The 26148-nt window shown below is 38.8% G+C and overlaps 1 protein-coding gene across 1 annotated transcript in view; it reads right to left on the reverse strand.

The window, feature by feature from the left end:
• dlg4a (discs, large homolog 4a (Drosophila)) overlaps positions 1–20493 on the reverse strand; it is a 31384-nt gene extending 10891 nt beyond the window's left edge. Inside the window, exons 1-2 of the mRNA XM_026328185.1 lie at positions 20392–20493; positions 11964–12122 (exon numbers count right to left, since the gene is read on the reverse strand). Coding sequence (XP_026183970.1) covers positions 11964–12122; positions 20392–20493 — 261 coding nt within the window. The remainder of the gene's footprint in view (positions 1–11963; positions 12123–20391) is intronic.
• Between the last annotated feature and the right edge of the window lie 5655 nt (positions 20494–26148).

Here is a 26148-nt window from a genome sequence, read left to right on the forward strand (position 1 = left end):
TCCTGGGAGAACACCTTCTGACTCTCTGTCTAGGCTTCCGTATTTATTTATGTCACTGTTTTGTGCCACCCCAATTAGCATGGGAAAGACGCTGTGCATCCAAAGTACTTACAGAACAGCAAACAGCAGCATGAAGTCAGCCATACAAACAGCTACACAATCAAGCTGAATACGACTTGTTAGAATATATTTGTACGACAAGCCGTTATTCACATTAGAACAAATATATGAATATCATAAATTCAAACAGTGCTGTGAATAGCCTTTTCTTTGCACAACACCATCATCCTGTGCCCGAAGGCCCTTTGCTCATTAGGAATCATCATCGTTGTTAAATGATGCTAATTATGTCTTCCATTGTAATGAGAAAATACTCATCCAGGTAAAAATCTAAAAACTCCCCCAGCCCTCAACAAAATGCCAGAGCTCGGCAGTAACTGCACACTGTTCAATGTTCGATTGTAAAAGTTGCCTGTGCAGAGCTTGACCGTGGAGCTGTATCTAACGGGCTGTGCTGCTGAACATTACGTCAAATTCATCCTTATCTAGAGACAGAAATAATGAGTCTAGCCAGCAGAAATCTCAGCCCAGTGCAGGCAGTTTCCCTGCAGGGGTTTTGTCAGAGCCCTCTCTTTCTTTCTCTGCTCTGTCAAGTCTTTTGAAGGTTGTTAGGATTTACAGCGCTTGGCCATTGTTGCCTACCTATATTTTAGCACCACCTATTCAGCTAACCCATTCTCTGCCATGCCTCTGCAGACAGCATCAATGTTCACGCAGATATTTACATCTTAATGGTTCAATATACTGCAAGCTAAATGCCAGAATGTGCATATTAAAAGACAGCTAAAATATAAAGAAAGCACATTTGTTTTGTGTTGCTCGTATTTCCAGATTCCAGATTGTTTTGTCTAATGTATTGATTTAATAATTTCCCTAACAAAAGAATATAAATCATATAAACATTGGTGCTTACAGTGCAGTGAAGCAAGAATCAGAGCAGTTAAAAAGTGAATTAGTGTGTTCAACTTAATTTTCTCAGTTTTGCAGTGGGAACTATGAGCTCTTTCCTGAATATGTATATTGAAAGACTTTCAAGATCTGCGCACGTGCATGTCAGTCTGACCCATTCTGTGCACATCCACAGCGCTATTTGCGTTCATTCTGATTTTTTAGTTAAAGGAGGTAAAATAATGCTAGTAGTAATGACAATCACCTAAAAATGTTTGCACCAACTACAAACTATGAATTGGTATGTGTTTGACAACACGTTTTTTCGTACAGGTGCAATCTGAACAGCTGTTCTTCTGTTTGCATACAGATATTGGTACCTAACCCTCCAGACCTAGGGCACATAGCACATTAGGGCTGTGTATTACTGTTAAAAGAAATGGAAATGAGAAGAAAAACTGTTTTGTAATGTGTGGCTGTGATTTTTGTGTGGCAGGCTGGATGAATGCTGATTTTGTTACCTCTGGTCTGTGTGTGTGTGTGTGTGTGTGGGTTTAAGTGCAGGATGTGACAGTGGTAAATTTGGATGTCACATTATGCACATTTCTCACTTACAGGCCTCTTACAAAATCTCACGTGCCAGTTCCACATGTGAGGAGTGCAGTAAAAGGTGGTAGTGTTTTGGAGGTGTGGGTGTCATGTTCACACACAGCTTCATGTCTCTTCAAATCGTAAGTGAAAACTCAAAACTTTGCCTTCACACTTAAGGTTGGACTTGCAAACATGTATTCCCACACCCACACACACCCTGAGCAGGATTACCAGATTTCAGTAAGCCTCTTTGTGATTAAATATCTATCGTGAGCTGTAAGTGTGGTTGAGCTTTATACAAAATGTTTAAAAATATATAATAGACACAGTCATAGTAAATAAAGAGTAAACATGTTTAAAACATGCCTACCATCTTCTGATGTCGAAATGTCTTGGCTTTCCGTACATTGTTGAGGAACCGGCAGCCCATCTTTTTGGCGTACCACACGGACATGAACATTCTGCTTTAAGTGCTGAAATTCAAATTACTGATACACAGGCCAACCCTGTTCACTTCCCAGAATGACATAGGTGCCCACCAAAAGTGTGGCTGGAAGAATCACAGTACAAAGTGTCTGCTTTCAGAAATACTACAAATCCATTCATGCAAAGTGAATCATTATGTCTACACCTTGTCTTAGCAGTTCATCAGAAACCACAGAGCCCATTTGCCTCAGTTACAGCACTTGCTCTAAGAGCTTTGCTTTCCACTGACTCCAGCCTAATTGAAGATAGTGCTAAAGATGGCATGCATTGGCCAGAGCATGCATATTTATGTAATTGTAATTCAAGAATTGCAAAAAGAACACAGTCCAATCAGTGTCTTCCACTTGCTGAGTTGGTGCTGGAGACTTCAGTTGTGAAAGCCCAGTGCCATCCAACCTCATCGCCAGTGAGGCTCATTATTATCTGAGATCCGGTCGTCTTGTCATCAGAAATCACCCATCCAGAGTAAAATTGAGCATTTATAAACAGATCCTTTCGTTCTTCATCATTTGTGCCAGTGGACTGCGGTAGAGGTGTCTCCCTGCTACTGGTCTCAGTGCTCAGTGAGAAAGCAATTCATATTTTCTGCTGCTACTGTACTCCACCCCTCCCATCCTGGCTACTGAGGGAAAGAGGAGTGCACAGGAAAGTTTGATGGCAATTACTTAGCTGTCTCTCAGTATAATGTCGATGGTGGTGATGTGGGATGGGGAGGAATTATCCTTTGGCTGAACATAGAAGGACAAGCAGCTCAAAGTGTCCTGACTCATCATAGTGAGCACTTGAAATTGAGAGGGGACTGGAGGCCTGTAAGTCCCAGTTCTTCAGTCAGCCAGAATAGTGAAACCTAAACACAGTGACGGTGGAAAAATGTAACTTGACATCAAATCACCCCATTTGTCACTGGGGTTCTAGTTCTTTTGTGTCTGGTTTTTATTCTTCCAAAGTAGAAAATGTAGAAGAAATAACTGGAATAGATAGATTTCACAAACAGTGCAAACATCCATCCATTCCTAGCTGACTAGGGTGAGAGACGGTAGACCTTAGACAGACTGCCAGTCTCTTACAAGGCTGACCAATGCACACATGCAAAACCAAATCATTCACATGGAATATTTCGTGTTGATCAAGCGCCAGACACCAGAAATATACTAAATTACTACAAATTTCCTTCGATGTAAACATTTTTAACAGCCCATCAAATCCATAATTCTGAGCCACTTTGAATGCAAGTCCTTCGTAAGGACTGTTATTAAATTCCATAACATTACACTGACAGTGTAGGTGAAAAAAGGAGTGAGATATTTGCAAATAAAACATGGTTTGTCATTTGTTTTTCTTTTCCCTAAGTAAATCATTAAATGATATGGCCTTGTGAAGGCATACAACTGCTTACAGTTAAACGAGCACTATCACTGCTAAATCCACAGCTCTTCATAGCCAAATCTGCAGCTAATAGCTCACTCGAACTCTCTCTTGCTGAGAGACAGATGGATAGACAGGCATATAATAGTGTATGCACATGCACAGTGAACAGACTTACGTAAGGACAAGCTGAAGGACAAGCTGTCAGCTGACGCTCTCATTTAGTTAAATAAAATTCCTCCATCTACCTATGCCATGTTCTCACCCTTCCACCTGCATACCCTTTCTATCAGTGTTACTCCGACACTGAGCATGAACAGCTCTCTCTTTTTCTTTCTGCATGCACATTTTTTTTCCTCTTCGTCTCTACCATTTCCTTCCCAAAGGACCTGAGCTGCTGCTGCACAGTAATTACATCGAAGCTGCAGGGACATATTTAAACATTTATTAAAGAAAAGTAAGGAGGACAGGGAAAGTGAAGATAGAAACCAGATACTGGCCAGAGCAGAGGAGAAAGGGGGGAGGGAATAAAGGAGAGCTCTTGGGAAAACGCTACAGAAAACAGTAATTGAATCCTTACGTTACAGCTGCTTGTCTTTCGCACAGCAAAAGTGTCAAGCACATCTTGACTGTTTTCTCCGAAAAGGATTTGTGTGAAAAAGTATCACATATAGAAACAGTCCTGTAGCTAGATAAGAGAGAAAATGATATGCATTGTTTTTCATTAGAAGAGACAGGATGTAACATAAACTGGGCAGTGCAGGTCTTCAGCAAGCACTTTGTGCCTGCTGGTTACTCCCAGCTCATTAGGTGAAAGATAAATGGCAAATGTTCCATATGTGGCATTAAAAAAAATGTTTCTGAGACAGATCTCTGTCTGTGAATGAAGCCGACGGGAAAATGTTGTAAAAAGAGGAGAGAAGCCACAGCGATGCCTCCAGGGAAGTAAGCTTTTGAGGGAAATTCAGGTAACATATATAAAAAAAAAAAAAAAAAAAGTGCAATTGTAGGGACACAGATTGCATTAGGGGTAACCCACTGAGGAATGCCTTCTGTTGTATCTATTTGTGAAGTCTGAAGGTTTTTTTTGAACAATGAATTCAGCCAAACTTAGCTCAGTAACAGGATGCCTATGTCGAGGGAAATCCCCTTTCTGCAACAATGAAAGTTTATGGCATTATGCTAATTAGCCCAGTATTAGTTTATGTTAGATTTTTGTTTGCTGTCAGATAGAACTTGACCCACTGAGTCTAATCAAACCTATAAACATGCAGCAGATGCGTCCCAATAATTTAGGAATCCTCATAACAAGAGGACATGGGACAGCAGACTTAATAGAGCCATGTAGAGTATGAGTGAGATATTTTTATAACAATAGATCAATATTTAACATTTTGTGCTGTTCTGTGAAAACAAAAGTAATTTCTAATTAAATTATGCCTTAAGATAAAAAAAAGCAGATGCCATTTGAAGCTAAGGCACCTTTTTGCTAAATCATTAACATAACGCACCCAAGACACCCTCTTACATTTCCAAACCATTGCTGTGCTTCCAGGGACAATTCTACCCATAAATCAGTGGGGCCTGGACTGGTACTGGCAAACCCCGCACCATTAAAGCATTAAAGAGACAGACTGAAAACACCACCCACACATCAATGACAACGGCACAGGCACTGCACCTGCTGCAAAGTAATACAAATACACAAGCATCACTGCAATGCATCTTACAGACAGTACATACTTCACTGAGACAGGGTAGAAAACTGAATGCATGCATATGCAGACTGAAGTAGTGATTTATGTATACCTAAGGGAATGTGTATGACGAACAGCACATTTTTCTTATGTATGACTTTCTGCTGAAGGATGCAGAATGTCCCACATGTTAAACAGCTTAATTAAAAGTAGGCACTATTAGACCGGATATGTTCAAGGTCAGGGCAACCAAGAACTTGTTTAACAGAGACAGAGAGACTGGAAGTCAGATTTAGTAGTCCTGTTCCTCCACTTATCATGTCTTTCGCTTTTAAAATAATGAAACTAACTATGTTTTGTGTTCACACTCTCCATTTGTACTTTTTAAAGTACATTTTGGAGGGAATATATAATAGCACTTAATTCTAAATTCCTCTGCTGTTATATACACTTTATGTCCTGCTAGATAGATAAAATAATGTGAGCGATGTGTGGTACACAAGGCTAATTCAACCTGTCTAATCATAAAAATGTTTTATGGAAAAAGCAGCATAGCCATTTTTTTTTCAAGGTTAAAGTCAATCTGTACAGTCTAACAGTGACACCTACAGGTTTCATTTTGTCCTGCAAAAAAGATTACACCAAACAAACCTTTCAAACCCTCATGTTGTATGACACCTTCAACATAACAAAGTTGTCAGTTCAATTCAACTTTGATGCCCATTGGGAATAGTTTAATGTTTGGCTACATTTTCAATGATTTACATATTTCTGGATGGCTTTTTATATCTACAAAATCCATGAGCAACTGAATCCAGAGAGAAATATGCCTGCATGGCCACTTGCATTTCTTCACATTGAAATTTAATTCACAATTGTAGCCTATATTTTTTTTATATGTTTTCTGTGTAGCATCTATGGAGCAGGAAGGCGATAGCATCAACATTTATATTAATAGACAGGAACAGAAATATGATTATTGGAATATACAGTTATATTGTAATGGAAAGCAAAAGCTTTAAAAATGTCTAGGTTGCAGTCATGTGACAGGCCCTAAAACAGCCACTGAATACAACTGGATCAAATCTGTCAGACAAAGATATGAATGACAATGAGTATGAACACACAGATATTGTCAGAAAACAGACCTTATACCCAGATAAAAAGACGGTCAGTGGGTGACTGTCTCTCTGCAAACAGACAGCCAAGCGTTGAGTAATGCCAGATCCAGCAAAGACAGGAAATGAGGATACAAATCACACTGATGATGATGATGACGGCTGATGATGATACTGGTAACTTTTAGGTAACGGAGGGACACGGGTCACTGTACTCTTACCAGTGTGGAAACAGCAGAGGTGTACATTGGAGTGTGTCCCGTAGACATCAACACAGGCTGTAAAACAACAGAAGTGAGAGGGTAATTGTGCAGGGCGTAATGATGGGCACAGGGGAAGAGCTGTGGGTGCTGATTTCTTGTTTCCTCTCTCTTTATTCATCAGAGGGGATTCTGACAACTTCATATAGAGACATGTTTGCATAGACTACATTATATCTAGGTTCACAACAGAGAACCATAATATGACATAGAAAGCATATAGTAGGGTGAACTTTAAATCTGTATAAAAGAACAGTATACAAATGTGTTTTATTAAACTGATCACATTATACACTGTCTGAAACAGGAAATGAACAACATAACATAAGCTTGATAATGTAGCATGTCTCTTTCCCACTAGTCTTTGCTAGCTATTTTTGCACTAACGAAAAACAGATTATTCAGCCTATTAATTTTACAAATAGCAGCAGTGCAGCATTTTCAGATATCAGGAGATACTTTTCCTCTCACTGGGAAAGTTTTATTTTGCAGCAAAGCTTAGCATTAAAGTATGAATGTTGGGACAGCTGTATTTGCTAATCCAAGTAAAACTCCATGGGAGGTGGATTCATGCTGATCTTGATATTTACAGATACTATCCGTGCACCTCTTTTTTCCTAATATAGACATGGTCTTCAATTAATGGCTCCATTGGAGACATTTTTTTGCATTACTCAATGATACATCAGCAGCACTTTTTCCAGTAGCAAAGTAGTGGAGCATTAATTCAGTTCAGTTTTTCGATTCAATTTATTTGTATAGCACCAAATCATAATAAAATGATTTGGCACTTTACATTCGAACCCTACAAATCCCTTGGTGTGACTGTGGAGAGAAAAAAATCCCTTTAATGGAACAAACCTCCAGCAGATCTGGGCTCAGTTTGGGCGGCCATCTACCCCGACCGGTTGGGGTGAGCAGATAAATACTCATTTATTTTATCACATTGCCATGACCAAGACTTAACTAGTGGATGAAGAGATTCAAACAGGCGGCATTGTGCACATAAGTCACCTTAACCTTTCTGCTGCCTGTAAAATCATGAAGAGAGATGCAGGAGGTAGACGTGTAGTGGGGGGAAAAAAGAAGGAGAATCGACTTCGTAAGAGATATGACACTAAAACATGGGGAAATGTGACAGATGCAGAGCTGCAGTTATCATATCACACACTAATGAACAGGGTCACAAAACCAAAATGTCAAAACTGAACCATCTGTGGGAGGAAGCAATCGCAGTGCAAAGGCTAATCTTAAGTGAGGATAAACCAGCCACCACTATCACCATCAATGTTGTCATCATCATCAAAATCACCATCAACAGCAAACAGCAAAAAAGACCATCATCTTCTTCATTACCACTATCTTTGGCTTTAATAATTTGTTACACTTACATAATTGGAATTCACTAGGCATAAAATGTTAATACTTGCATGTCCCTCTTGACATATCACAGTACAGTATGATCATGATCACTGACTGGAGCCTGAGCGATAACAAAAAGACTATCCACGCCGGGGAGCAAGTTGTTTTTATTTATACAGTATATACATTTATAACTATTCAAGGATGCAGAACATTGACATAAATGATGCAAGTAATTCACTTTGAACTAAGTGAGCCAAGACCTTTATGCTTTATAGTGCATTCAGCTCTCCCTGAAGAGAAACACAAGACTTCATAAATAATGGCAGTAATCCAGAAATAGAAATAGGGACAATCCTGGTTTCCAAAAACATTGTGAACAACATCAACATGCTCCCTTTCATGTGATAGAAGAAAATATTTTTAAGATGAAATTTGGCTCCAGTATACTGTAGGTATCTTAATAATAAGAGTACTGTGGCTATAATTTTATTTCCTTTTCCTCACCACTTTACATATCACATATTGGCTTATAAGTTTTGCAGCTCACTCTTAAAGTTTTGTTTCAGTGAACACACTGAGCCCCAGATTTTCATTTTTGCAAACGATGGAACTGTCTAATGTCTCTGTTAGGAAACTTTAGTAGGGTTGGGACATGCTTCTCTGATGAAGCTTCCTTTTATGGTGTATTTTTACACAGAAACATTACCTGTGTCTAAAGGGACAACATGAAGGAGATATTTTTTGCAGCTTAGTTTTAAAACACACATTCTTCCAGACAGAATTGCTTTTGTAAAGGCAGCAAAGCAGTGAGGAACCAACTAAAGTAGAATTTTAAACCTCTTAAGAGAACTTCACTGTCAAAATTGCTAAATCTTATTTTGGACTGATTCATGGTGTGAGTTGTGAGTAAACCCACAGCATGTATAGGACATTGAATATTACATGAAGCATGAAACATTCTCAGCCTGCAGTAAATAAACACACCAATTCTTCAGCTTTGCGGGTTCAGTTATGATTGTGGTGATACACAGTTTTTTTAATATGAATTCTTTCAAGACATGAGAAAGCTCATAGGTCCAAGAGAGGCACACTAAAAAAGCACATGAATAATATAGAGTTAATTAACAGTAGAAAGTCAAGTTATACAAACACCATTGACTGATGATGAGCAGTCAGAAAGTTGCTCTGTAATTTCCTGAAATTGGCTGCCTTGTAGTGATGTTTCTCTCCCTTCACCACAGATCATTTGCATAAACTCAACCATCCAAAATGCACTTTGTTCACTGATTTCAAAGAAACTAAGACTCTTGAGGCAACACAAACCTGCAGAAAAGCCAATAAATAGATTTGCTTGGGCAAAGACATGACATTAACACCATGTGGGGGAATTTGCATGCTGAGAAATATTCTTGATGCCTAATGAAGGCCCTTGACTGATGCATGCGCCTCCTACAAACAAATTTCAATGCATGAATGCAGACTGCCCACGTTTTCATTGCCACACTACAGGTTTATATGAATATCATATCCTGTTTGGATTAGATAACTAGTCTAAAATATTTTCCTATACTAAGGAAAGTCTAAATAATCTCAGGCATTATTATTTAATGAATGAAGCCTATTATGCTACACTTTGTGAGAGACATGGCTAAAGACAGTAGCTGTGGTGAAAAAAGAAGGGAATAGGCTTCTATATATTTTTATTGTATATTTTAGCAAATGTTACTCAAAGAAGAGTAAATTGTGAAAATGAGCATTAATAATGTAATATCCGTTGTTGTGTTAGTGAGTATTTATGGCAGAGGCATTATAGGATTGACAGTGACTTAAAAATAAAGTACAGCTCCCATGCTTTATGATGATTAAGGACCATGTCACCCAGTGTATTGTGCACCATCCATTTTTGTGCACAGCTCAAGAATAATGCCCCAAACATGGAAACTGGTTTTTAAAGGGTTAAACAGTTTTGGACAAAAATGGAAATTAATCTAAGTCAGACTTTGGCCACATAGGTAATGAGGATCAGATACACTCATTGTCTGTTCATGAGATTTGTCAATATGAAAAATATATCTCCTGCCTTATCTTTTAACGAATTGTATCTGGAGATGTGTAACAGATACCGACCTTTTTGCTTACAGTGTAATCATTAGTTGGCACAAAATGACGTTTCCTGTTTGTGTACTCTCTGATATAATGACAGCATATCCAGTCAGCATTACTGATACCACAAGCCTATGGGAAATGACTGAATGAGTCATGTAATGGATAGAGGGCATACACCACATTTTAAAATGTTCTATTAAAACCCTTAAATTACCTCATAATGGTGGATTTTGGGTTAAGGACTAAATGTTCTTCCCCATCACCATAATAAATGGTTCACCCATCAGCTCAAATTACTGCTCCCCTGGTATGTGCTGAATGGCATATCCCATTGGGACAAAGGGGAATTAATCAAACCAACAAGAAAGATCAGGAAGGGTCTAAGCTCTTTCACGTTCTTCCATATTTTATAATATACCTGAATTTCCTCTCTTAATTTTAAAATATGGATTTGATAGTCATTTAAAAATCTTTCAGTGTTATTTGTGCACAGTGTGCCGTCTATATCTATATTTATATGGCACAATGTCCAGTATACTGGAATTGACTCTCCAGTAGCATTAAGTATTTTCATTTGACAGTGTTCCTAAACTAGGCAACTTCTCAGTACCTGCAAGGACAAATCTTCATTTGCACAATGGCTGACAAAGCACTGTATGTCTTACATTTAATGGCAGCATAAGTAAAGCGCCTCTCTTCTGTATTTGGTAAAACAGAGTATTTTAATGGACATATCTACTCCCATATGGGAAATAAACATTTTCCCTCTCAAAGCACATAGATACAGTAACTCCTGTGTCTAATAGCCAAAGAGACTGTTAAATAACATGTCTGGGCATATGAGATGAATCATTATCAAGTGAGCATTACAGCTTACACCTGCAGCTACTGTAACTACAGTATGTAATCGTTAATGTACTCCAGTCAAAGAGACTGTGCTTGTGTTCTTACTGATGTCAGCTGTATCTTTTTACGGTATGACCATTAGGTCCTCTGTTGTCTGTGTTGATGTCTGATTCTTTCTTATGGCTCTCTAATAGGGATTCAATTTTGCATTTGTAAGACATGTGTATGAGGTAGAATATTCCTGTAAATAAGAACTGCACTGTCTGAGCTGGGAGCAGCTACATCTGTACAGTATGTTGTAACAGTGTCCACATAGCCATACAGTATTCTATAAAACTGATACTAATAATGAGAGATTTTATTTCAGGTTGTGAATTGTAATTATTACTGCTCTTACACACTGAAATCAATTAGGATAAATTGGTCTCTGACTAGTTTTGATTTCTATGTTGTTAAGCTCTAATGTCAAATTACCCAATATGCATGTTCATTCAGGTGTAAAGTTAAAAGGCAGGATGTCCTCGTGAGCAAATGATATTCCCAAATTAGGATTTCAGAAAAGATAACCATAAGCCTAAGTGCAAAGTTATAACAGACAAATTGGTGTAATGAAATTTGATACAAATTTAATTAAGCATAGGACATGATATGCTTTTGTAAGAAGCAAACCACATTACCATGACTATAAATCTGTCTGGTGATTGACCTAGGGGTTTTCAGACATGCTATTGATAGCAAAATGGTAATGCAAAGTGACATTGCAAGTACTATAATTGGAGATATGCTTTTAATGTCTCATTTCACTTTCATTTCAAAAATGATCACCTTGACTCATACAATCTATTCAACCCTCTTCTGCAACGGCTACATTTATGATATTAAAAAGCAGTGACACTAAACAGTGTCACACATGACCAGGGTCACAGTTCCTTTAAATATGAGGCTGGAAATGATGACATTGTCACACTGAATAAATAGTACCATGTGTAAGATTTAATGTGACCTTCTGGTTGAATGATAGTGTGTCATGTGTTCTGCATGCCCACAGGAAAGTAAAGTGTTTATTTTACCTCAGTAATAGGCCCAGCCTATTAGGTACTGACAGCTGAGTGTCTTGCTGCAGTAAGCGTTGCTTTTTGATCGAAAATGTACATAGGTACATACATGTGTGTATGTCCTACCTTGACAGGAGAGATATGTGTGTGAGGTGTGTAGCCATGTATGGCCTCCATGGCAGCAAGGTTCTTGTCACTCATATGAAGCATCTCGGCACTTTTCCCTGGAGCCAGATGTGCTGGACTGTGCTCCAAGGGGGGCGTCTCCTCATCCTGGTACCTGTACTTCTGCAGACAGACAGAGACACAAGGCTATTAGTTTGTGTATTTAATGTATTTAATTAAAAACAAAGGATACTCATTGTGTCAGGAACTACTTAGAGCCTCATTAATGTAGCCATTCACTGATGCTTCTTTTCTTTTAAACATAACAGTGTAAATGACAAATTCTCTTCTCCAAGCACACAGAGCAGTATTTCTGTCACAGATGGATCTTTTACCAAATGTGCACTATGCACGTCTTGCATATTATGTGTGCCACCTACAAGTGCATTGAAGACGTAATGGAAACAGAGGCCTCAAAATGTTGACATTGTGCATTGAGCAAAGTGATCGTCCTCCACAGCCACATGGAGCAACTAGAGCCATGACTCATATTGGCTGTACAGTAACAGACCATGCAGCTTCTTCCTAGTAACCTTACTCCCCTACAGATATCCCACACATGGGCAGCCAGCCAGCAGCCCACTGTGTTAGCCACACATGGTAGGTTTCATTCTAGGCGTGATGACACAAAATCTGCACACAGCATTTTCCATCACAAACACATCAGAAGGTGGGCACCATCACAGTGGAGATCTGCCACACTGCCCTGTGGATTAGTGCTTGTGCTTTTGGTGCAAATCTGTACATCTCTAAAGCGCTCCAGGCTCAGAATAGGCTCTGCTGCACTGCAGATGTGAAGCATCTCTATTTGGAATATGGAGAAATTCAGATGGATCATCTGAATTTTGGCTGGTGCCCAGATGGCCAACCCTGCCACTGTCCCTCCTTTTTATTCTTTTTGGAGGCAGACGGAGAGGGAGGTGCATCTCCGAGCTCTGTCTCAGACAGGCTGCCTAGCAACCAGAGCAGAGCAGAGATTGCAGTGCCACAGTTGGGGCTGCCAGCATCGGTCCTGGATCACGTTACACTGAGACAGCAAGAAAGAGAAGGAGTGAAATAGAGATGAAGATAGAGGAGAAAGTGAGGGGGATGGCTAAAAATGACAAAAGTAAGGCTGTTAATGAAGACCAGCAGAAAACAACAGTATGAGGTCTGGACCAGAGAGAAAATAAACAGTTACTTATGGCGTCATTCCATAATTACAAGTTGATAAGCAGTAAACAAATTATTTTCTTCATTAAGCACTGCTGCATTGATGTAAACATAGATTTTAATATTATGTATAATATTATATATACAACCAACAACATCCTGCTTCTTCCTAACTCTTTCTGTATCAGTAAGCTTTTTTCTAACAGGAGAATGCATTAACTTAAAACTTAACTTACAAGATTAGTAAATAACACAAATTACAGCTTAAAGTAGCCCTGAGCTCTTTCTGCATGGCTCCTATATGACCAACATTCATGCTGCTTTGTTGCCTTTTGTCCCACTGCAGGGGGATGCAACAGCGAACTGGGGAAGGGCTTAGATGCATTTTCTTTGATTAGTGAACTGGTCATTATTATGAATTATTGGTCAAATAATTTCAAGTTATTACATTTTGTTGTAAAGGACATCTCTAATCTAACATTGGAAAGCTGAGGGGGATACTGGAAACTTGTGTTCACTCATTTCTGTAAGAAGCACATTGAGGACACTGTACATGAGTAAACTCCTGGTGCGTCCATCATACTTGGCTATAAAAGTGATTGATGCTGATTCTGAATTTTCTAAAACTGAAAATTAAACTTCTCCAGCTCTGCTTTTTTAATATATTCTGGGCACATTTAACCAATCATGAATTCTCTTAACATCAGTTGACATCAAATTTAAAAAACATCACATTTCCCTAAAAATATGACAGTCAGCCTTTCACCTTCAAACCTGGCCATTAGGAACAACTGAAAACAGGGGAAAATTTATAGTATACAAACTCACAATTGCTGGATTAATATATGCAAAACGAATATAATACAATATCATTGTAATAAACGTTATTGGACATCATGTCAATGAAATTTGTTTTCCTCTGGATCTTTTCTCACAAGCAGGAGGTTTAAAACAGCTTGCAACAATTAAAATGTGCTATTAACTGTACAATCGACCCACTGAATTACCTCTGTAACAAAATACCTCTGGGCTTCCCAGGCGTTATTGTGTTAGTATATCATCATGGAAGGCAACCAGTACATCTTTAGGGATTGCTCTGTTGTAAAGATCAATATAAAGAGAGTCTGCACAGTTTGCAGTTGGATTTGTTGGCCCACCTGTACTGTTACAGGAAGTGCACACTGTGCTGTACAGCTAAATAAGCTGTTCCTCTAATGGTTAAATGAGTTAATGTAGAGCAAATGTCAAATGCTATCTTCGATCATCTCAGTGCGTAATTCAAGCACCAGGCTTGAGCTTTTAACTTTCTGTGTATTAGATAATGGAATGAAAGCTAATCTCACCTCTCAGGCATATCATTTCCAAGATTCTCAGACTGCAAATTTGCTTGATGTATAAGGTGTTTTCAGGATTCACGAGAAAAGCTCTTCAGGTGTAAAATCCTCACTGCTTCTTCACACAACTTAAGCTTTTTTAAGTCGTCTACTTGCATTTTCTTTAATGACACTGAATCCTTTTCTTTCTGCACAGTACAGCTCTGGAGAGGTAAATGTGCTTAAATAAAACCAAATTAAAACCAGTAATAAAAACAGCAAAAAAACAAGCCACATTTTCGTTGTTCAGGCAGCTTCTAATGGTACATGACACTAAACAGCTTATTTGAATAATTATTCATAATATACAAAAAAAAAATATATATATATACACATAGCCAGTTTACTGTACCAGACTGGTCTATTGGAATTGAATACATTGGCTGACCTATGTCACTTCTCGGATATTTTTACCTTCTGCTAAATATTTAAAATGTTATGTTCATTATTTCCACCAGTTTTGGCTGTAACCCAAGTTCTGGGTTCAGTTCATCCACTGGTAGAGCTATAGAAATAAATTTAACCTAACTACACGGAACGTTTGTGGCTGACTGTCAATTGAACTTTATCTTTTCTACTGCAGTCCATCAGAATACAATCACTGTTGCCTTCTCAGTTGATTTTCACTCTGAAGTGTCTCCTCGAGTGTCAAACCTCAAACAGAGCTTTCAGCTCATTTGCATTATCACAATTACTGTTGCCAGCTGACACCTACCAGTACAACTGTGTTTTTGTCATGTATATGTAAGCTTGAGAAGACAAGCAAGAAATTCACTCATTCTCTGCCAATGCCAACTTCAGATTATTCTCTAAGGTGTTTCAGCACAACAAGTGTTAGTATCCTGTCCCTCTGTATGGTGCAACAACAATAACAACAGGCTTTACATTTACCATGGGGCAGAATGCTTAGACCTGCACCAAACCAGGCTTGAGTGCAAGAATCTATCCAGCCTAAATCAAAAAGTGGGGCTGCAACAAAGAGCTTCTTATCCCCCAATGGAGATGCTCTAGATACACCCTCTATGTCCAAATGTACTATACATACAGTGTGATGTTGGGTGTAGGCACTCTAATCTCTCCCTCAATCTGAAAAATAACAGCGAATGCTTCTACTTGGAAATGTATTTACTCATTTTTAATTCATCGCATATTTCATAATTTATCACAATGAATCAAGCCTAAAAAAGACTTTTCTCCATTTGTGTGAAAAATGAGGGCTCCTGGGCTGCACTGAAGGTGTATTGTATTTAGCAGCACCTCGACGGAATTGGTACATTGTCCCAGAGGGAGATAATGTAGGTGTCCGTTCCGCTCAGTAACACCATTTAGAATATCCAACTAAAACTTTGATCAAACACATAAAAATACTTTCTGTGGTACATGTTTTGAAGCTCATTGCTGTCTCGACCAACTTAAGGCTTCCTCTAAAAATAAAAATAAAATCCCTAAAGTACTGTTGGGATTTTGTTACCACCAGAAGTCTTGGGTTATTACAGTGAAAGAGGAAAAGGCATAAAAAAAATAAAGAAAGAAAACTATTTTTTGTCTTTCACTCCCTGCTCAATTCATCATTGGTAAGACCCACACATATGCATCACCATTAAGTTTAATAATGAGATTAAAGCCATAGATATGGGAGAGGTTTCCATCATGTTTGGAACCTGCTGTTACAGGAACTTCACGCTTATTTGTTAGATAAGAGTGATCTGATATGTCTCATATAGATTTTTCAGTTTCAGTTGTTAACATTGAAAAGAAATCTAATGTGCCTTCAATTAAACCGAGTAAAGCTGTCTCAAAACACAACCGAAAAATATCTCCAAACATGTCCAAACCAGGCCTAAAAATAATTTAATGTCTATTTGACAAAGATGAATGATGCAAAACAACAAAGCCATATTTTTTTTTCATGGCATGATGAACCTCTTGTGCAAAACAACACTACCATAAACTATTAAAACAAGTAATTGTCCAGTCTAATATGCATCCACTCTTCGGTGCTTCACCATATTATTTTTGCACTGCAGTTTAGAGGTTAGCTGCAACCAATCACTCTCAGTTCTCTTCATAGATTTTACACTCACACTAAACTACACATTCTTCTGCCCTTGTGCTCATAAGAAACATACATGCACCATTTTTATGCTGAGTACATACATTTTTGTATATGCTCCACTGGTAATGGGGGATTGTAGTGTAAACTCTCCCCCAACCTTCTTTTGTCCTCACACACAAACATGCAAGTGGAGGCCATTTTAACACACAGCACTGTGAGATTGGTTAATGGCGCAATAAATGCAGCAGTGTGTGTTTTTCTTTATTCTGTTATCATCAGCGTTTACTCTAAAATACAGGTCTGACACTCTTTTCTACCAGCAGTGAAGGTAACACTTCACATCAAACTGTTTATCTGTATACATTTTATCATTAATAGTGGTTGGGTTTTAGTGAAATTGTGTCTTAAAGTTTATTTGTGTTTTGCTTTCTATGAATTTACATGACCTGAGGGGCATGTTATTGTAATTGTGTTTGCGTACTACACTGAGGCTGAGTTGAATTTTAAAGGTTGATGATGCGTATCTGTGCCAGATGCTTTGTGAAGTGATTTTTTTAATATATAATTTTCTTGTCTGTTCAGTGTCTCAGTTGAGCTAAATGAAATCTATTCAATTTTTAACATTGCCTATAGGCCTCTGTCAAGCCTGGTTATTTAGGTCTGCCATTTCTGTTGCTTGAATGTTCTCACCTCTGGGTTTTTCATGGCACACCATGTAACTAAGCAACCTGTTTTGAAATAATATGTAGATTCAATTCCTGTGACTTTGACATTTGTAAAGGATCATGTTGGCAAGTTACAATATTTGAGTTCTTTCAAATAAGCCATTCAGTGTCTCGCAGACAACTCGTATGTGCTGCACCTTCATCCCATCAAGACCCTTACATGAACACCTTTTCACGTTGCTCTTTTTCGGTGTTTCTAGACAGATGAAGGATATTTCTGTACTGTGGTAGTTTTTATACTGTGCCTGTGCTACTTACTCTTGCTTACACCCTGCACATCCATTTCTTAGAAAACACCAGCTGCAGTATTTGATAGCAGATGAGCAAGTTAACAAGGTAGAGGTGACGCTCAATCTTAGACTTAAAGAGAGCATTAATAAATGTGTACTGCCACACATTCTCGTTGCTGCATTTCTCTGTGCTTTACTGTCAGAGGTAAGACTCACTGCTCTTTATAAAGGAAGATGACAGAAACAGCAAGATAAAATAGGTCAGATCCATAGGAGGAAATATATGTTTGCAAAGCTGTAAAAGCAGCTGCAGTAAGGATGCGAAATGTTAACCAAGTGTAAAAACACAAGAGTGCACAGTGCAAAGAAAAACTAAACCATATGTGTTTTAATACAATCTTCTGCTATTTTCTACATTACTACTCCCCAGTGTTTGATTGGTCGTCTGGTAATGATTGACAGCAGGTCGTTTTCCTATCCATTTCACAGTAAAACGTCTGAGAATCGATTCTGACGGTGAGCTGACCATCAATTTTGAAATTAAGATGAAGGCACACTCATCCCGGAGTTGTAAATAATTCATTACATTAATGCTCAGTTTCCATTTAAACATTTGGATAGTTTACTTCCCATTGCCTTCTGTATAAGCACTGCCCTGAATTGTAGCTTAGAGACAAACTTCAGTGTGTCTTGATTAAATGTGTGAGGCCATCAATGAGCATTAAGCATAAAAGAGCACATTAAAGCACTGCTGAATGCTTCCAACCATATAAAGGCCTTTTAATTAAGATCCTGAATTTAAGATGACCAAGTGCCTCTGTGCTGAACTTTGTGTTGTGTAGACAAATAACTTCGGAAAATCACCTTCGGAAATGGCCAGTCACTGGTAGCTGTTGTAACATAGACGTTACAGTCTTGGAGAATTAAACCAAGCTAGAAATATATTGAACATTGGGGCAGGATATAGAAAAATGGTAAACATCATTGTAATATGCTGTACTCCCCTAAAGATTTTCCCAATAATGCACCACAGATAAAAAACCACCACAGACTACTACAGACTGGACACAATCTGGTTATAAACTACTGAACAGAAGAAAATATGTGAACATACCAGGTATTTGGGCACAGTGTGTTTCAAAATAAAAGACATCCTGGATAGAATTAACTGTGGCATAATGGAGGTATAAATAAGTCAGCATGCAGTAGTTAAATAACAAAGTTTTCTAAATGCTCAAAAACAAAATATGTTTGTAATATATGAGCTCAACCTCATTGTTAGCCAGATCTGTTAAAACCAACATTACACACTGCAAACCAAACATGAATTCATTTTAATTAAGATGTTAATCCCATTTCAAAATCCGCTCTTATTGCAGAATAAATGTTTGCAGTGGAGTTACATTTCACTGGTTGTTCATGATAACTTGGCTCTGTGGGAGGAGAATTTGAACGTTTTACCTAAGAAAGGCACGGTTTCTCACATGGAAGATGTGAGTGAGGAAGCCAGTGTGGCATGGAGACACATAGGATTATCTGTGCTTGTGATACACAACACTGAGCATAGCAGGACCACCCTTACAGAAACCCAGAGAGAAAAATCCTACATTCATTTTGCCAACAGAATCTTCCAAACACAGAAATTGATCTCCTTTAGGAGCCAAACATCAAAATAGCCATAATTAAGGAAATACAGCACAAATGTTTACCTATGCCTCACCTAATGCTATGTAAATAATACAGGACATGTATTCTAACAACACAGAACATCAACCAAAATGTTTATGCTGAACCAAAAGACAAATTACACATGTACACATCATTTTGGCAAGTGTAGAGACAATTCCTGGCCTGAGTAGACCAGTGTAGCCAGATTTGGCTTTGCAAAGCTAACAGACTAGAGTGCCATGTGGAGGGGAACTCTGAGCTGGCTGCCATACTGGAAACACCTGAGGGCTGAGAGGGAGGAGAACCTGGGATGTGATGGACAATCAGCTCTCTCTTTGGTTTACACATTTTCATCAGAAACCATACTCCAAACACACAATTCAACATAATCGCCTTTTTCATTATTATTTTTGCTGATCATTAGGAGGTGGAAAACAACCACCTGGTTCTGAACATCAGAAGGGTGTAGAAAATAGCTGGGACAATGTTCATATTAACTGATTTCACACTGGGAACAAGCCTCTTCTGCAATGTATTGTTTTTCTCCTGTCATAAATTATATTAAATTGGCCCTTAGCAATAAACTGCATTTCCCAAGGTCAAAATCATCCTAGGCTGTTTGCTTGGCTGGTTTAACCATATGCTTAGCTATAAGCTGAACTGCCCTACAGATAACGGAGAAACATCTGCCAGTGACGGATGTTTCATTCACTAAATCTCAGTAGAGATTTCTTGGTGGACAATGGCCATCACCAGACACAACCGTGCGCGCCAAGGATGCTGTCTCCTCTTATTGTGAATGGAAATCGGCCATGTATGAGCAGGGGGTGGGGGAAAGGCGTTGATTAAAGGTAAAATACTGTGAATGAGCTGCTACCTGTGAGCGTTGGGGCTAGAGAGAAAGCCATAGGTGAGTGATCACTGGAGTGATTACTGTAGCGGCTGTGCAGTGAGGAAAACATTGGCTTTAAATAAGCTCTGACCAGCAGATGAAGGCAGCGCGATCACTGCTGGTACAAACAGAAACTCGCATTTTCTTAAGAGGCCTCTCTCTCTCTCTTCTTTTCTAAACATATTTGTACAAACTAGCAGTCCACCTTGTGCATTTATACATTTAAACATTATTTATTATTTATTTTGACTGTCGATGCACAAACATATCGACCACTCGCACCCCAGGCTTACCTTGCACCCGAACATGAGAGAGAGGGTCCGGTTGCTGCAGATGACCTTACACTGGCACATGACCGGCGAGAGACACTTTAAATTCCTGACAGGCAGAGACATCAGTCCGGAGCCTCACAGAAAGACAGACAGAACAGACCAGAGCTCGCTCGGTCCGCTCGGAGCCACGGTACAATTAGAGGAGAGCGGCGGAAGCTGAGACTGGGGATGGGGGGTGCGGGGGGTCGGTGATGTCTGCTAATAGGCGGGCTGCCCGGTTGAAACGGGACCGTAGCGGTACTCGGGTCCAACAGGGACCTTCTTGTGGAACTTCATGCATGTCTGTCACGTTTTAAAAGCGTCGGTGCGTCAGGTTGTCCATAGGTTTAACACTGTACTAACATCATTCATGATTTGCTCGAGTCTCTCTCTCTCTTTCTTCTTCTCTTTCCATTTGTTGGACCGTAAAGTTTGTACTCTGAGCGCAGCTGGAATCATGAGGTAAAGCGGTGTTTGATGCCACATCACACAGCCAGACTTACCAGCCCATGTTACAGTCACTGCGCCCCCTGTTGGATTGTTAGAAAAATGCCGCAGGAATTGTCCAAGGTGCTGAAATGTTTCAAATCAGTGCAGAGCACCTGATGCCACCACAATGACTTTATTCTGCCTCGCTGACTAAGCCCAAACCGACCGTCATTCATCAGCACCCTCACACAGGGTTACTGCCAGTGTTTGTCTCTGTCGTCTCACAGCAGTTTAAAAATAAACCCAAATATCAAGAATGGACCTTTGCACTTATTTTTCATTAGGGCAGGAGTCATTTAAAGCTACAAATATATGGGAGGTTGGTGTGTGATCAGCATGTATCTATGAAATACACACACACACACACACAATGAAGTGAAATGAATAACATTACACAAAAGAGACTACAGACTATACTGGTGTTGCCCTCAAAAATACTAGTAATTTAGCATTTTCACCAATTTTCCCATGTCATTCTGCTCTTGTGGACAATTCTGTAAAGGCTCCTCTTGTATATACAGGACCACTTATCTTTAAAAGATTCAATTGAGACAGTATTTTTTCCTGAAAGTAAAATTCTTGTTTTTCTCAATCTGTCTAATTGATTTTATTCACTGGGCTGAAATGGCTCTCAGTATTAAGTAACACTAGCTTTAAAAGGATTTTAAAAAGGAATGGTGTTTTTAAATTACTCTAGATAAGCAGTATTATTAATAAGTGGTATTTTTTTCCCTTTCCTTTCCATCTTGCACAAGATGCGTGTCTCATTTCCGTTTCATTTGCATTTTGTTACTCTGCACTCCTGTGTGTAGTTGTGCTGACACGGTGAGCCCACAGGGTGGAGTGAGAGAACCAGGTAGGCTATATTTAAATATTGTGCATTCATCTCAGGACTGACTGCGGCGCAGGGCCCAGTGCTCGTGGGTGACGTCAGCGTTAAATCGAACACAGAGACAGTTCTGAATACACCAGTGTCCAGCTGGTAGTTTTTTTTTTTTTTTTGTCAACCTCTCAGGGAGTTGGGGATATCCTAGGAAATCTGCAATGTGCTAAAGAGATCAACAGCTTTATCTCAAGATTTCAGGGGACCATCATAAATTTCAGCACAATATGAAGTAGACTAATGTCACTTTTCCAAGAGGATTTTCTTTACAGTCTGTAAATCAGGAGATCAATTCACTCAATACAAAAATGTTTTATAAAGCACCTGGTACAGTGGTGTGGCTTCCAGCTAGGGAGTTCTCAGTAATATTTTAGGTGTGTGTATGTGTGTGTCTGTCTGTCTGTGCAAATGTTTCAGTGCGTGGGCTTAGCTCCTTCACTTTTTTTTTTCTTAGTACTGTAGATGCACGGTGTGACATTTTCCTCACAGCAGATCTAACTTTATACTTTGACTCTCATCTTTCTAATCACATAAAAGCACAGAGAAGACTTTTCAAACCCACATCAGTTTCCATGGATATTGCTTTCAGCCGTGAATGTATAATATTAAGTAACTCTGGCATTGAATTTACACTGAAAAAAAAGATAGCAGTGATGAGTAACAGACTTGCAATAGGCCACCTTTTCAAATTCACACAGGGGTTGTTCCACGCTTTTTCCTTTACTCCTCTTTAAATCACAACCACACTGTTTCTCTGTGTTTCCCTTGCATTAAAATCCACTCTTACTGCTGGAGCTCTTGATGCAGGTTTTTATAGGAGTGATCTAACAACATTCTGCAAGTAAGACCAATATCTAATCATCTAATCAGCAATCTCCCACACTGCAAATGACATTACAAATGAGCACGGCACAGTATTCTAATTTAGAGGGTGTAAATTGGTGTGGAACCAAGACAGGAAAAGTTATTCATTAGCCATTTAAGTTTAGAGAAACTTTTTCATCTTTTTTTGGCACACTCATTTCTGTTTGTATCTGATTTATCCACTTGTAGTCTTTAGGAATTTTGATCCGTGGTTCTGATTTGGCTTAAAATAACCATTAACAGGGAAAGTACAGAGAAACCTTAAACTTCTCACTTCACTGATCTCTGACATGTATTGCAACAGCAAAAGGGAAGTCATATTAGCTTTCACAGAAACACATTATTCACAGACACGTAATATACAGGTCCTTCTATATACAATTAGTGTTCCCCAGATTTGTGCACAATTATACATTTGAATAAATTTCTTTTGTTTCAAGCTAAAATTTTACACTCAGCTTCACATAGTGGTAATACATAAAGATGAGTATGACTAAGACTATCTACAGTCATCATGGATACAGCATAATTTCTATGGTAATCATATACGGTAAGTGACTTACTCCCCCCTACCTCTACAGCATTATGTAAGTGTGGGAGTCACATGGAAACTTGAACTGTGGTGAGTATAGCATTAACATCCTAATGCTGCATTGTATGAAAGAGAGAGAGAGAGAGAGAGAGAGAGAGAAAGAGAAATCCCCAAAAGAGCCGGAGTGTTTCCATGACAACATCTGCAGGGGGTGGCAGATCCCTAACAAGTAGTCCACTTGCCAGCAGCATTCTGGTCACCGCATCTGTAACATGACTGCATCTCTCACGGGTGATGGTGTACATAAACGCAGGTGCCTCATGCTACTACCACATGCAACACAAATAAGACACGTGCCAATGTGTTCTCAAATACATGGAGAGTACAAAAAAAAGCACCGTGACTGCGAGAGCAGGCTGCTAGTGTGCTGGCATTATTCACCACTGGCTGTTAGAGCAGCTCACTGAGCCTGCGAGTGCCTAAAACTGGACTCCAAGTGTCATACGCTGTAGGTTGAGACAGATGTGCCATACTATTTTGCCATCTTTTCTGCCTGCAACTTATTTTTGAATCATGGCCTTCTGAACTTTGAACTCCTTCTTTAAAACATGCACGTTAATATACTGATCCATTATGTCTATGCTATATTGGACTGCACATATTCTTTATAAAAACCTTGTCACCTCTTTTGACAAATCATACTATGCCTCTAAGGACCAAATGAAAGCATCATGATTGAGAGAAATGTATCAAATATCTAATCTATTAGACAAAACATTAAATTGAATGTAGTTATTTCTTAATGGCTTGTTACAACTTTCATAATCCCTTTTAATGTAATTGATTACAAAGCTTATATTTTTCTACATCCTCCTCTGTTAGTGGAAGGTGTTTAAGAATGAACAAATGTTTAAAAATGAACTAGAAATTCATCCCAATTCTGTCACAGTAAGCAGAAAAGCTTTAATCTACATCACTGGATGACAACATTTTCGTGTTGCTTTGACTGGATGTTCAAATATGAGTAAGAAGTAAAAAAGGATGTGTTTCCACCATATAATTTGTTTTGAGTGCATCATGTTCAGGCTTCCTGCAAAATAGTCCTTATTTTCAGTTTGCATGTGGTTTAGTTAAGTCATACAGTACAGAGAATATGATTCTGAAGTGATTGTATTCATTGGCAGTTATAAACAATGTCACATATATAGAGCAGCTTATCTAAATTAATCCAAACAGTGGGTTACTACTGAAATTGTGAGGAAAGAAAATACAGAGCACTCTTATACAACAAGCCTTCAGTCTTCAGCCTTCCATAACCTCCAGCACTCAACAGCTTTCACAGCGAAACAGTCTAAAGTGCAAACACAACAGGGAATCTCCTGAGGCTCTGAGACTGCCTCGGCTCTACTTACTAGGAATACACCCAAGGTGAGAACTGTAGTATTCACACCTACACAAAACCTGCTATATCTGATTTCTCTCAGGTTGAATATCTGATTTCACCTGTGCTTACTAGAAAATATGTCAAATTGGACGTGCTTAGCTAAAAAATGCTATAAAAAACAGCGTTTTGTTTATTTTACAGTCATTTGGATGGTAACGGGGTGCCGACAGAGTGGGCTTGCTTACAATTTTAATATGAAATTAATCAAAAATGGTTTGAGCACAAAATTTTCTGCACTGCAAAAAAAAAAAAAAAAAAAAAAAAAGCTGTAATCATTTTATTCATCCTGATCATACGTGAGGCAAAACCTATACAGGTCCAGTGTTTGCACAAGTATCCCTACAAATAAAAGTAGTTCAGTACACTATCATACTGATAATGTGATACATGTAGGTTTTAAGGCAGTGCTCAGATTAGGCTGCACAACAGTGTAAATTAATAGCCTAAGAGGATTAAGCATTGCTTGGCTTGTAACAATCACTTCATCATGGATATTCAGTAATTTTTACTTTGTTTAATATGGTACTTATTTTTACAGCATTTGACAAAAGAGGTCGGGTGCGTAAAGGACTTTCACGTAGAAGATGTAGGTAGGTCATCGTATCTTACTTCTCTTGAGTAAATTATAGGGCGCTTTGCACTTGCAAAAAGCCTTTGTGTACCGCTAGACAGTGACACCACTGTGTGTGAATGCATTTGTTTGTGGGTGTGTGACCAGTCAGGTACAAGCAGAAAGCGTAAGCTGTGATGGTTGAGATTCTTTGTAAATATTGATAAACCCTGGGAAATGTAAGCACCGGCACTCATATTCAGCATAGAAAGGAAACACCGGGATGTAAACCAGAGGACTATCACTTAGACATAATGCTTCACAATAAAGTAATAGACTCCTTTAAATGTCAGAGAAAGATAAACTGGACTTTATGGTCATTCTTAAAACCCTTTACACATTCCCCATAAGATGCAGTCCTACTACAATAAACAAAACATTAAATAGCATCCAAAACCTGGAACCTTTGATCCAATGACAGAGTCTTTTCTTAGATCGGCTCCAAGTCCAAGCAGCACTTAAAGGTTGCTCCATAGGCAAACAGTTATGCTTCACATCTGATATTCCTGGATCCGTCTCTAACAAAACCATCCAGCTGTGTAAGTTTAACATGCCAGAATGGAGTCATCACTGAAATGGGCTGTAGCGATGCATTATGCATGAAGTATGGCGTACATGCTTCACCTTCAACACACTTCAAAAGCCAAAAAAAATCAATTAGCCCAGGAATGCTACAGACATACTTCAGAACAAGTATAAATGGTTAAATTGAGCTCTTGGGGGTAATTATTTGAACTACTTTCAAATGGGATGAGAACATCTACATTACAATCATAATAGCCTAACAGATGGTCTTCTTCCTGTGAAGAAGCGAAGAATATTTTACAGAAACTACTGGTCTATTTCTTTGCAGTCATCAGATACTTCTTCTATCACATTCTCAGCAGGGGCTGTGATAGACATGTCCCTTAAGGGCC

This window comes from Mastacembelus armatus, chromosome 14, assembly GCF_900324485.2.
Source record: "Mastacembelus armatus chromosome 14, fMasArm1.2, whole genome shotgun sequence".
Taxonomy (NCBI): domain Eukaryota; kingdom Metazoa; phylum Chordata; class Actinopteri; order Synbranchiformes; family Mastacembelidae; genus Mastacembelus; species Mastacembelus armatus.